The sequence below is a fragment of the Aulonocara sp. 'chitande type north' Nkhata Bay genome, linkage group LG14, assembly GCF_057382095.1.
Source record: "Aulonocara sp. 'chitande type north' Nkhata Bay isolate Kocher_YH1m ecotype deep benthic linkage group LG14, A_spYH_male_GT1.1, whole genome shotgun sequence".
NCBI lineage: Eukaryota > Metazoa > Chordata > Actinopteri > Cichliformes > Cichlidae > Aulonocara > Aulonocara sp. 'chitande type north' Nkhata Bay.
The window spans coordinates 6,497,842-6,510,370 of NC_141357.1; the positions used below are offsets into that span (position 1 = coordinate 6,497,842).

The 12,529-nt window shown below is 39.9% G+C and overlaps 3 protein-coding genes across 3 annotated transcripts; all 3 read left to right on the plus strand.

The window, feature by feature from the left end:
* The first annotated feature begins 279 nt into the window (after positions 1-279).
* On the plus strand, positions 280-2,310 carry LOC147313962 (uncharacterized). Its single transcript, XM_086262700.1, has one exon. The coding sequence runs from the start codon at positions 280-282 to the stop codon at positions 2,308-2,310; it is 2,031 nt and encodes a 676-aa protein (XP_086118826.1).
* Positions 2,311-5,112: 2,802 nt separating this feature from the next.
* Positions 5,113-7,143, plus strand: LOC147313963 (uncharacterized). The gene has a single exon (XM_086262701.1). The coding sequence runs from the start codon at positions 5,113-5,115 to the stop codon at positions 7,141-7,143; it is 2,031 nt and encodes a 676-aa protein (XP_086118827.1).
* Positions 7,144-9,923: 2,780 nt separating this feature from the next.
* On the plus strand, positions 9,924-11,954 carry LOC147313964 (uncharacterized). The gene has a single exon (XM_086262702.1). The coding sequence runs from the start codon at positions 9,924-9,926 to the stop codon at positions 11,952-11,954; it is 2,031 nt and encodes a 676-aa protein (XP_086118828.1).
* Positions 11,955-12,529: the final 575 nt, after the last annotated feature.

The window sequence follows — 12,529 nt, forward strand, 5'->3', positions numbered from 1 at the left end:
AGCCATTTGTGACATCACAGAATTGCCTTTGAAGATAGCTGTAGGGGGCGGAGTCAGGTTTCAAGAAAACCTATAAATACACCCCATGTAGACAGAAACTGTAAGTTTGAGTTTCCATTTGGAACGCACATTACCTAGTTGAGTAGATAACTGGTTGCACTTGATAACTTTGCGCAAACAATATAAATACAAATTAAATACATTCATTTAAAAATAGCTGCCACACTAGAATTACAGCATAAAAAAATTGAAAAATTAAGGAGAAGAGAAAAACACCTCATGGCTTTAAACAAGGAACAGCAGAAGACAATATCAAAATTTGTTAAGGTGTGTAGAGAACGTGTGGATGATATTTCGAGCCTTAAACAGGAAGCCCGCGCCCATCTCTCACAAGTAGACCAACTAAGAAAACGTATGGCTCAATGTGAGATGAAGGCTGCAGGATCAGAGAAATATGAGAAAAAAATCCTGGACCTTCAAAAGAAATGCAAAGACTTGGAAAGGAAACATGCCACTGAAAAAAAGAGACGGGAGCAGAAAGAAAAAGATGTGGAATTTCTGTCTCGTCTTCAAGGCAAAGTCAATAGACTGAGCAAAGAAAATGAGGCCTTGAAGCAAGAATTAAAGCAAGTGACCACTGAAAAAAACCTAAAAGTAAAAGAACTGAAGGAAAAAGAAAAACAGATAAAAAATGAGCTTAGAGTCCAGGACCAGCTCAAAGAAGAGAGGGTCAACTTTGAAAAAAGGACATCACAATATCTTGTAGAGGCTAGCACGCTGTTTCAATGTAGAGACAGACTTAAAACAGTGGAGGCACTAGAAGAGAAATTAAAAGCTGAAATTAAAACATGGCAAAAAAAAGCAAAGGATTTTGAAGAGCAAAAGGACAGGGTCATTATGGAGAAAAGCGCATTGATAATGAAAAATAATGAACTGTCAGATTTGCTTTTGGGAAAGGACTTGGACAATAACAAACTAGTAAAAGAGTTAAAAGGAAAACGAGAGGAAATAGAAAGTCAGACAAAGGAAGCCTCAAAGCAGCTTTCTAACACGCAACACCTGGAGAAAGTCCTGCAGATGAAAAATGAACAAATAGCCAAACTTGAAAGTGAGAGGCGGGAATCCTTCAAGAAAATGACAACCCAAGATCATGAGATTGTCAGTCTGAGAAATGCTCTGAAAGAAACAGAACACAGACCAAAAATACAGATGACGCACGGCGAGTTTTGGAATGAAAAACTTAATAAGGAGTTATCTGAGGCTAAGACCGTGATCAGTCAATTTAAGGACACCATAGAGTCACTGACAAAAGACACAGAACAAAAGAATAGTGAACGAGAAATGATTCAAGCAGAGCTATCCAAGTCTCAGACCAGGTATTTTGCTGTGAAAAATCAACTGGAGCTCATCAAACAAAAGCAGGCAGAAGCGCAGACGGCACAGGCCAAACAACTTGCCTGTGTCAACAAGGAGCGCAAGGTAGTTAAGAAAAGGCTGGTCCAGATTTTGGCAGACAAAGAAAAGGTGGACAAAGAGCTCACACACTACAGAGAAATTGTGTTTCAGCAGCAACAAAACATAAAAGAGCTGGAAACTGAAATTCAAATGAGTTCAACTCAAAGACAAACGATTGAAGGACAAAAACAGGAAATTGACCGTCTGACGAAGCAGGTAAAGGACCTGCGTGAGGAGAATTCCTTAAAGGTTGCCATTGAGCTGCACAAATACGCTGCAAAAACACAGGAAAAAATCTTCTCGCAGCGGCGAACAAACAGACTTAACGCTAAAAGAAAAATGCACATGTCCAGTCACGCATTAGTATTTGAACAGCGCCGCCGGGACCGCCTGTTATGCAAATATAAACAACTGGTCACAGAAAAGGACAAAGAAATTAAAGAACTGCGGCCAACGCTGAATCAGGAGGCTGCACTTCAAAACAAAGATGCCATACAGAAACTCCACAGATGTGAGTGGGAAAATCGCGACCTCAAAAAGCAGTTAGTAACAACACAGCGAATCCTTTCTGTATATGAGGCTAAGAACAGCAGCCTTGTAGAAGAAAATAAACAACTGACACTTGAGGTCAGCGCAAAGCACGCCCCGCTACCTCAGATTTCCACCAAGGCCAAGCCAAACTCTATGGCGAAATCATATCAGCAGTCTGAGGTTGGGCGCTCAACCAGATTCATCTCAAGCATTCCTCAAAAGACAGAAAAAAAGGTTTATTTCCTCCCTCCTCTCGTAGGCAAAACGTTGGCATTGCAGAATGTAAGCAGTAGACCCTCCAGATTAACCAACACACCCCCATAATTAAGTAACAGACCCCATCAGCCGGGTCATCACACCAGTAAGAACCCTGCTGCCCTGTTCCCACACCAGAAAGAACAATTTTAAACAATAATTCCCATTCATACATTGAAAGAAATAATCAGTTTTTAGACTGGTCAACAAACACAAACTGACTTTTTAAAAAATTAAAACTCAATCACTAAGAGATATGGTTAAAAACAATGCTAAAAATACACTGAGGCAATTACCTCTCTAACCCAGGAGGACCTGTATTTCCCTTAACACCAAAAATAGTAGACAACACTAAATAATAACATCTGTTTGCTGTGAGGAAGTGACATGAACACGTTCCATCTGTGTCACTACCTCACCCCCAACCAGTCGCGGCAGATGACTGCCCCTTTCTGAGCCTGGTTCTGCCGGAGGTCTCTGCCTGTTAATAGGCAGTTTTTCCTCCCCACTGTCGCCAAGTGCTTGCTCATAGGGGGTCCTCGGATTGTTGGGGTTTCTGTAATATTGTAGGGTCTTTACCTTACAATATCAAGTGCCTTGAAGCATCTTCTTGTGAACTGGCACTATGCAAATAAAAAATTATTGGACTGAACTGATTTTCCTTTTGTTTATTAAGTCTGAGTGGTTGTGTTTTAGCACTTTTGATCTACTTCTATACATTGTATTCATTCCTTGAAACGAAGTAATAATTCTAAACTTTCCACTGTGATTCTAAAACCTTAGCAGAGAGCAGAGTGATAGGTTTGTAGCTTGAACCTATTCGCTGGAACGTTGAAGACAATATAATTACACAGCAAAGCAAGACACAAGTAGGCAAAGTTCTTCATGTTTCTCGTGCACGGGAGAGAACCGGACAGGCGCCGTTCCTTCGCTTGACCCCAGTTGCTCTCTTCGTTCTCCCGTAACACTGTTCTTTTATTGAGGTTACATGAATATGCATCGGTTCATTAACATATGACGTCTACATACACACAAAGAGTACCTTGCCTGTGTGTGTGTGTGTGTGTGTGTGTGTGTGTGTGTGTGTGTGTGTATGTGTGTGTGTATGTGTGTGTGTGTGTGTGTATGTATGTGTGTGTGTATGTGTGATACCTGAATCTATGCAGTGAAATGAATTAATTGCTGAATTTAAGTTAAAAACTTCGAATTAGATGAAAAATACAGAAATTTTCGCCTGAAAGCAAAAGTGCTGAACTGCTAAAAGCTGACATTTGCACAAAAGAAGTTGGAAAATAGCTGAAAATGTTTTAAATGTAAATTTAAAAAAACTAAGAAATGAGAAAAGAAAATTTAGAGTCAGAAAACATCTGAATGAATATTAAAAGTTCATATTCTTTGAATCACTGAATGACTAAATTGTGATCCCTCCACTTGGATCCACAAAGTTTACATCTCTGAGCTTTCAAAGACACTGTGTTGGAAAGAGAACAACGATGGCGACGTTTTGAGGGGAAAATGATGGCTGTAGAGCAAACACTGTGGACACAGCAGCAGTTGAAAGAGAAGTGTTTATGATGAATCTTGGCAGAGTGAGAGAGGGCTAAGCAGGCAGGTGTGAGCCTGGTTGCTATAGTGACTGCATCCAATGGCTCCATACACACGACACAGACATGCACCTCACTTCTGCTGCTTAAAATGAACAGAAACGTCAGCCTGAAACAAATGAAATTGAAATGAAAAGTACAAGTCGTATTGACAAAATTCTTTCACCGTGAGTGGCAGCAATGTCTAGTCTACTGAATTCTCAGTTTTCATGCCTGTGGAGTTTATTATATGGACGTGGTGACAGTGTAAAGACAGCCTGCTCTTCTGATTTTCAAACGAACCTTCTGAGCCATTTTAACATTAGAGTCTATGGAAGAGTTGGAGGGAGGAAGCTGTGCATTGGTGACATTTATGACAGAACCATAACACCTATTACAATAATAAACACATTGGATGAAAGAGGACAGTGATGGCTACGTTTTGAGGGTAAAATCATACCTGTAGAGCAAACGCTGCAGACACAGCAGCAGTTTTAAGAAAAGATTTTAAGATTAATTCCCACCCTCCTCTCACTCTAGCAGTTGAGCTGTCTCACTCTAGCGCCAACATTCCGTCCCATACACACCCATTATAAACGGCTGAAAAAAAGGATGAAACTTAAACTGGAACTGAAGAAAAAGTACAATAGATATTGAAAAGATAAATACAAGTTGAATAGTTGAATGTCTTGTCTGCGTTTGAAAGTTTGAATGGTGGCTCTACGTCAATGTATGTGGAAGTAGTTAGAGTTGAAAGAGGAGTGAGTTGAAGGAGAATTTGAAGGGTCTCCCCATTGAAATACATGGGAAATTTTTGTTGAATAAAGTTGAATAAATTAAAAAATATAAATGTTAAAAATGAGAAAAATACAAGCAGTCATGTCTAAAAGAAGAGCAATCTAACGGTGTTTGAATGCTTTTACAGCATTCACACTAATTAAGAACAGAAGAGCAAAAAGGACACTTACCATAAGACAAACAGCATTAACGTTTTTCTGTGATGTCACAAAGCCATTTGTGACATCACAGAATTGCCTTTGAAGATAGCTGTAGGGGGCGGAGTCAGGTTTCAAGAAAACCTATAAATACACCCCATGTAGACAGAAACTGTAAGTTTGAGTTTCCATTTGGAACGCACATTACCTAGTTGAGTAGATAACTGGTTGCACTTGATAACTTTGCGCAAACAATATAAATACAAATTAAATACATTCATTTAAAAATAGCTGCCACACTAGAATTACAGCATAAAAAAATTGAAAAATTAAGGAGAAGAGAAAAACACCTCATGGCTTTAAACAAGGAACAGCAGAAGACAATATCAAAATTTGTTAAGGTGTGTAGAGAACGTGTGGATGATATTTCGAGCCTTAAACAGGAAGCCCGCGCCCATCTCTCACAAGTAGACCAACTAAGAAAACGTATGGCTCAATGTGAGATGAAGGCTGCAGGATCAGAGAAATATGAGAAAAAAATCCTGGACCTTCAAAAGAAATGCAAAGACTTGGAAAGGAAACATGCCACTGAAAAAAAGAGACGGGAGCAGAAAGAAAAAGATGTGGAATTTCTGTCTCGTCTTCAAGGCAAAGTCAATAGACTGAGCAAAGAAAATGAGGCCTTGAAGCAAGAATTAAAGCAAGTGACCACTGAAAAAAACCTAAAAGTAAAAGAACTGAAGGAAAAAGAAAAACAGATAAAAAATGAGCTTAGAGTCCAGGACCAGCTCAAAGAAGAGAGGGTCAACTTTGAAAAAAGGACATCACAATATCTTGTAGAGGCTAGCACGCTGTTTCAATGTAGAGACAGACTTAAAACAGTGGAGGCACTAGAAGAGAAATTAAAAGCTGAAATTAAAACATGGCAAAAAAAAGCAGAGGATTTTGAAGAGCAAAAGGACAGGGTCATTATGGAGAAAAGCGCATTGATAATGAAAAATAATGAACTGTCAGATTTGCTTTTGGGAAAGGACTTGGACAATAACAAACTAGTAAAAGAGTTAAAAGGAAAACGAGAGGAAATAGAAAGTCAGACAAAGGAAGCCTCAAAGCAGCTTTCTAACACGCAACACCTGGAGAAAGTCCTGCAGATGAAAAATGAACAAATAGCCAAACTTGAAAGTGAGAGGCGGGAATCCTTCAAGAAAATGACATCCCAAGATCATGAGATTGTCAGTCTGAGAAATGCTCTGAAAGAAACAGAACACAGACTAAAAATACAGATGACGCACGACGAGTTTTGGAATGAAAAACTTAATAAGGAGTTATCTGAGGCTAAGACCGTGATCAGTCAATTTAAGGACACCATAGAGTCACTGACAAAAGACACAGAACAAAAGAATAGTGAACGAGAAATGATTCAAGCAGAGCTATCCAAGTCTCAGACCAGGTATTTTGCTGTGAAAAATCAACTGGAGCTCATCAAACAAAAGCAGGCAGAAGCGCAGACGGCACAGGCCAAACAACTTGCCTGTGTCAACAAGGAGCGCAAGGTAGTTAAGAAAAGGCTGGTCCAGATTTTGGCAGACAAAGAAAAGGTGGACAAAGAGCTCACACACTACAGAGAAATTGTGTTTCAGCAGCAACAAAACATAAAAGAGCTGGAAACTGAAATTCAAATGAGTTCAACTCAAAGACAAACGATTGAAGGACAAAAACAGGAAATTGACCGTCTGACGAAGCAGGTAAAGGACCTGCGTGAGGAGAATTCCTTAAAGGTTGCCATTGAGCTGCACAAATACGCTGCAAAAACACAGGAAAAAATCTTCTCGCAGCGGCGAACAAACAGACTTAACGCTAAAAGAAAAATGCACATGTCCAGTCACGCATTAGTATTTGAACAGCGCCGCCGGGACCGCCTGTTATGCAAATATAAACAACTGGTCACAGAAAAGGACAAAGAAATTAAAGAACTGCGGCCAACGCTGAATCAGGAGGCTGCACTTCAAAACAAAGATGCCATACAGAAACTCCACAGATGTGAGTGGGAAAATCGCGACCTCAAAAAGCAGTTAGTAACAACACAGCGAATCCTTTCTGTATATGAGGCTAAGAACAGCAGCCTTGTAGAAGAAAATAAACAACTGACACTTGAGGTCAGCGCAAAGCACGCCCCGCTACCTCAGATTTCCACCAAGGCCAAGCCAAACTCTATGGCGAAATCATATCAGCAGTCTGAGGTTGGGCGCTCAACCAGATTCATCTCAAGCATTCCTCAAAAGACAGAAAAAAAGGTTTATTTCCTCCCTCCTCTCGTAGGCAAAACGTTGGCATTGCAGAATGTAAGCAGTAGACCCTCCAGATTAACCAACACACCCCCATAATTAAGTAACAGACCCCATCAGCCGGGTCATCACACCAGTAAGAACCCTGCTGCCCTGTTCCCACACCAGAAAGAACAATTTTAAACAATAATTCCCATTCATACATTGAAAGAAATAATCAGTTTTTAGACTGGTCAACAAACACAAACTGACTTTTTAAAAAATTAAAACTCAATCACTAAGAGATATGGTTAAAAACAATGCTAAAAATACACTGAGGCAATTACCTCTCTAACCCAGGAGGACCTGTATTTCCCTTAACACCAAAAATAGTAGACAACACTAAATAATAACATCTGTTTGCTGTGAGGAAGTGACATGAACACGTTCCATCTGTGTCACTACCTCACCCCCAACCAGTCGCGGCAGATGACTGCCCCTTTCTGAGCCTGGTTCTGCCGGAGGTCTCTGCCTGTTAATAGGCAGTTTTTCCTCCCCACTGTCGCCAAGTGCTTGCTCATAGGGGGTCCTCGGATTGTTGGGGTTTCTGTAATATTGTAGGGTCTTTACCTTACAATATCAAGTGCCTTGAAGCATCTTCTTGTGAACTGGCACTATGCAAATAAAAAATTATTGGACTGAACTGATTTTCCTTTTGTTTATTAAGTCTGAGTGGTTGTGTTTTAGCACTTTTGATCTACTTCTATACATTGTATTCATTCCTTGAAACGAAGTAATAATTCTAAACTTTCCACTGTGATTCTAAAACCTTAGCAGAGAGCAGAGTGATAGGTTTGTAGCTTGAACCTATTCGCTGGAACGTTGAAGACAATATAATTACACAGCAAAGCAAGACACAAGTAGGCAAAGTTCTTCATGTTTCTCGTGCACGGGAGAGAACCGGACAGGCGCCGTTCCTTCGCTTGACCCCAGTTGCTCTCTTCGTTCTCCCGTAACACTGTTCTTTTATTGAGGTTACATGAATATGCATCGGTTCATTAACATATGACGTCTACATACACACAAAGAGTACCTTGCCTGTGTGTGTGTATGTGTGTGTGTGTGTGTGTGTGTGTGTGTGTGTGTGTGTGTGTATGTATGTGTGTGTGTATGTGTGATACCTGAATCTATGCAGTGAAATGAATTAATTGCTGAATTTAAGTTAAAAACTTCGAATTAGATGAAAAATACAGAAATTTTCGCCTGAAAGCAAAAGTGCTGAACTGCTAAAAGCTGACATTTGCACAAAAGAAGTTGGAAAATAGCTGAAAATGTTTTAAATGTAAATTTAAAAAAACTAAGAAATGAGAAAAGAAAATTTAGAGTCAGAAAACATCTGAATGAATATTAAAAGTTCATATTCTTTGAATCACTGAATGACTAAATTGTGATCCCTCCACTTGGATCCACAAAGTTTACATCTCTGAGCTTTCAAAGACACTGTGTTGGAAAGAGAACAACGATGGCGACGTTTTGAGGGGAAAATGATGGCTGTAGAGCAAACACTGTGGACACAGCAGCAGTTGAAAGAGAAGTGTTTATGATGAATCTTGGCAGAGTGAGAGAGGGCTAAGCAGGCAGGTGTGAGCCTGGTTGCTATAGTGACTGCATCCAATGGCTCCATACACACGACACAGACATGCACCTCACTTCTGCTGCTTAAAATGAACAGAAACGTCAGCCTGAAACAAATGAAATTGAAATGAAAAGTACAAGTCGTATTGACAAAATTCTTTCACCGTGAGTGGCAGCAATGTCTAGTCTACTGAATTCTCAGTTTTCATGCCTGTGGAGTTTATTATATGGACGTGGTGACAGTGTAAAGACAGCCTGCTCTTCTGATTTTCAAACGAACCTTCTGAGCCATTTTAACATTAGAGTCTATGGAAGAGTTGGAGGGAGGAAGCTGTGCATTGGTGACATTTATGACAGAACCATAACACCTATTACAATAATAAACACATTGGATGAAAGAGGACAGTGATGGCTACGTTTTGAGGGTAAAATCATACCTGTAGAGCAAACGCTGCAGACACAGCAGCAGTTTTAAGAAAAGATTTTAAGATTAATTCCCACCCTCCTCTCACTCTAGCAGTTGAGCTGTCTCACTCTAGCGCCAACATTCCGTCCCATACACACCCATTATAAACGGCTGAAAAAAAGGATGAAACTTAAACTGGAACTGAAGAAAAAGTACAATAGATATTGAAAAGATAAATACAAGTTGAATAGTTGAATGTCTTGTCTGCGTTTGAAAGTTTGAATGGTGGCTCTACGTCAATGTATGTGGAAGTAGTTAGAGTTGAAAGAGGAGTGAGTTGAAGGAGAATTTGAAGGGTCTCCCCATTGAAATACATGGGAAATTTTTGTTGAATAAAGTTGAATAAATTAAAAAATATAAATGTTAAAAATGAGAAAAATACAAGCAGTCATGTCTAAAAGAAGAGCAATCTAACGGTGTTTGAATGCTTTTACAGCATTCACACTAATTAAGAACAGAAGAGCAAAAAGGACACTTACCATAAGACAAACAGCATTAACGTTTTTCTGTGATGTCACAAAGCCATTTGTGACATCACAGAATTGCCTTTGAAGATAGCTGTAGGGGGCGGAGTCAGGTTTCAAGAAAACCTATAAATACACCCCATGTAGACAGAAACTGTAAGTTTGAGTTTCCATTTGGAACGCACATTACCTAGTTGAGTAGATAACTGGTTGCACTTGATAACTTTGCGCAAACAATATAAATACAAATTAAATACATTCATTTAAAAATAGCTGCCACACTAGAATTACAGCATAAAAAAATTGAAAAATTAAGGAGAAGAGAAAAACACCTCATGGCTTTAAACAAGGAACAGCAGAAGACAATATCAAAATTTGTTAAGGTGTGTAGAGAACGTGTGGATGATATTTCGAGCCTTAAACAGGAAGCCCGCGCCCATCTCTCACAAGTAGACCAACTAAGAAAACGTATGGCTCAATGTGAGATGAAGGCTGCAGGATCAGAGAAATATGAGAAAAAAATCCTGGACCTTCAAAAGAAATGCAAAGACTTGGAAAGGAAACATGCCACTGAAAAAAAGAGACGGGAGCAGAAAGAAAAAGATGTGGAATTTCTGTCTCGTCTTCAAGGCAAAGTCAATAGACTGAGCAAAGAAAATGAGGCCTTGAAGCAAGAATTAAAGCAAGTGACCACTGAAAAAAACCTAAAAGTAAAAGAACTGAAGGAAAAAGAAAAACAGATAAAAAATGAGCTTAGAGTCCAGGACCAGCTCAAAGAAGAGAGGGTCAACTTTGAAAAAAGGACATCACAATATCTTGTAGAGGCTAGCACGCTGTTTCAATGTAGAGACAGACTTAAAACAGTGGAGGCACTAGAAGAGAAATTAAAAGCTGAAATTAAAACATGGCAAAAAAAAGCAGAGGATTTTGAAGAGCAAAAGGACAGGGTCGTTATGGAGAAAAGCGCATTGATAATGAAAAATAATGAACTGTCAGATTTGCTTTTGGGAAAGGACTTGGACAATAACAAACTAGTAAAAGAGTTAAAAGGAAAACGAGAGGAAATAGAAAGTCAGACAAAGGAAGCCTCAAAGCAGCTTTCTAACACGCAACACCTGGAGAAAGTCCTGCAGATGAAAAATGAACAAATAGCCAAACTTGAAAGTGAGAGGCGGGAATCCTTCAAGAAAATGACATCCCAAGATCATGAGATTGTCAGTCTGAGAAATGCTCTGAAAGAAACAGAACACAGACCAAAAATACAGATGACGCACGGCGAGTTTTGGAATGAAAAACTTAATAAGGAGTTATCTGAGGCTAAGACCGTGATCAGTCAATTTAAGGACACCATAGAGTCACTGACAAAAGACACAGAACAAAAGAATAGTGAACGAGAAATGATTCAAGCAGAGCTATCCAAGTCTCAGACCAGGTATTTTGCTGTGAAAAATCAACTGGAGCTCATCAAACAAAAGCAGGCAGAAGCGCAGACGGCACAGGCCAAACAACTTGCCTGTGTCAACAAGGAGCGCAAGGTAGTTAAGAAAAGGCTGGTCCAGATTTTGGCAGACAAAGAAAAGGTGGACAAAGAGCTCACACACTACAGAGAAATTGTGTTTCAGCAGCAACAAAACATAAAAGAGCTGGAAACTGAAATTCAAATGAGTTCAACTCAAAGACAAACGATTGAAGGACAAAAACAGGAAATTGACCGTCTGACGAAGCAGGTAAAGGACCTGCGTGAGGAGAATTCCTTAAAGGTTGCCATTGAGCTGCACAAATACGCTGCAAAAACACAGGAAAAAATCTTCTCGCAGCGGCGAACAAACAGACTTAACGCTAAAAGAAAAATGCACATGTCCAGTCACGCATTAGTATTTGAACAGCGCCGCCGGGACCGCCTGTTATGCAAATATAAACAACTGGTCACAGAAAAGGACAAAGAAATTAAAGAACTGCGGCCAACGCTGAATCAGGAGGCTGCACTTCAAAACAAAGATGCCATACAGAAACTCCACAGATGTGAGTGGGAAAATCGCGACCTCAAAAAGCAGTTAGTAACAACACAGCGAATCCTTTCTGTATATGAGGCTAAGAACAGCAGCCTTGTAGAAGAAAATAAACAACTGACACTTGAGGTCAGCGCAAAGCACGCCCCGCTACCTCAGATTTCCACCAAGGCCAAGCCAAACTCTATGGCGAAATCATATCAGCAGTCTGAGGTTGGGCGCTCAACCAGATTCATCTCAAGCATTCCTCAAAAGACAGAAAAAAAGGTTTATTTCCTCCCTCCTCTCGTAGGCAAAACGTTGGCATTGCAGAATGTAAGCAGTAGACCCTCCAGATTAACCAACACACCCCCATAATTAAGTAACAGACCCCATCAGCCGGGTCATCACACCAGTAAGAACCCTGCTGCCCTGTTCCCACACCAGAAAGAACAATTTTAAACAATAATTCCCATTCATACATTGAAAGAAATAATCAGTTTTTAGACTGGTCAACAAACACAAACTGACTTTTTAAAAAATTAAAACTCAATCACTAAGAGATATGGTTAAAAACAATGCTAAAAATACACTGAGGCAATTACCTCTCTAACCCAGGAGGACCTGTATTTCCCTTAACACCAAAAATAGTAGACAACACTAAATAATAACATCTGTTTGCTGTGAGGAAGTGACATGAACACGTTCCATCTGTGTCACTACCTCACCCCCAACCAGTCGCGGCAGATGACTGCCCCTTTCTGAGCCTGGTTCTGCCGGAGGTCTCTGCCTGTTAATAGGCAGTTTTTCCTCCCCACTGTCGCCAAGTGCTTGCTCATAGGGGGTCCTCGGATTGTTGGGGTTTCTGTAATATTGTAGGGTCTTTACCTTACAATATCAAGTGCCTTGAAGCATCTTCTTGTGAACTGGCACTATGCAAATAAAAAATTATT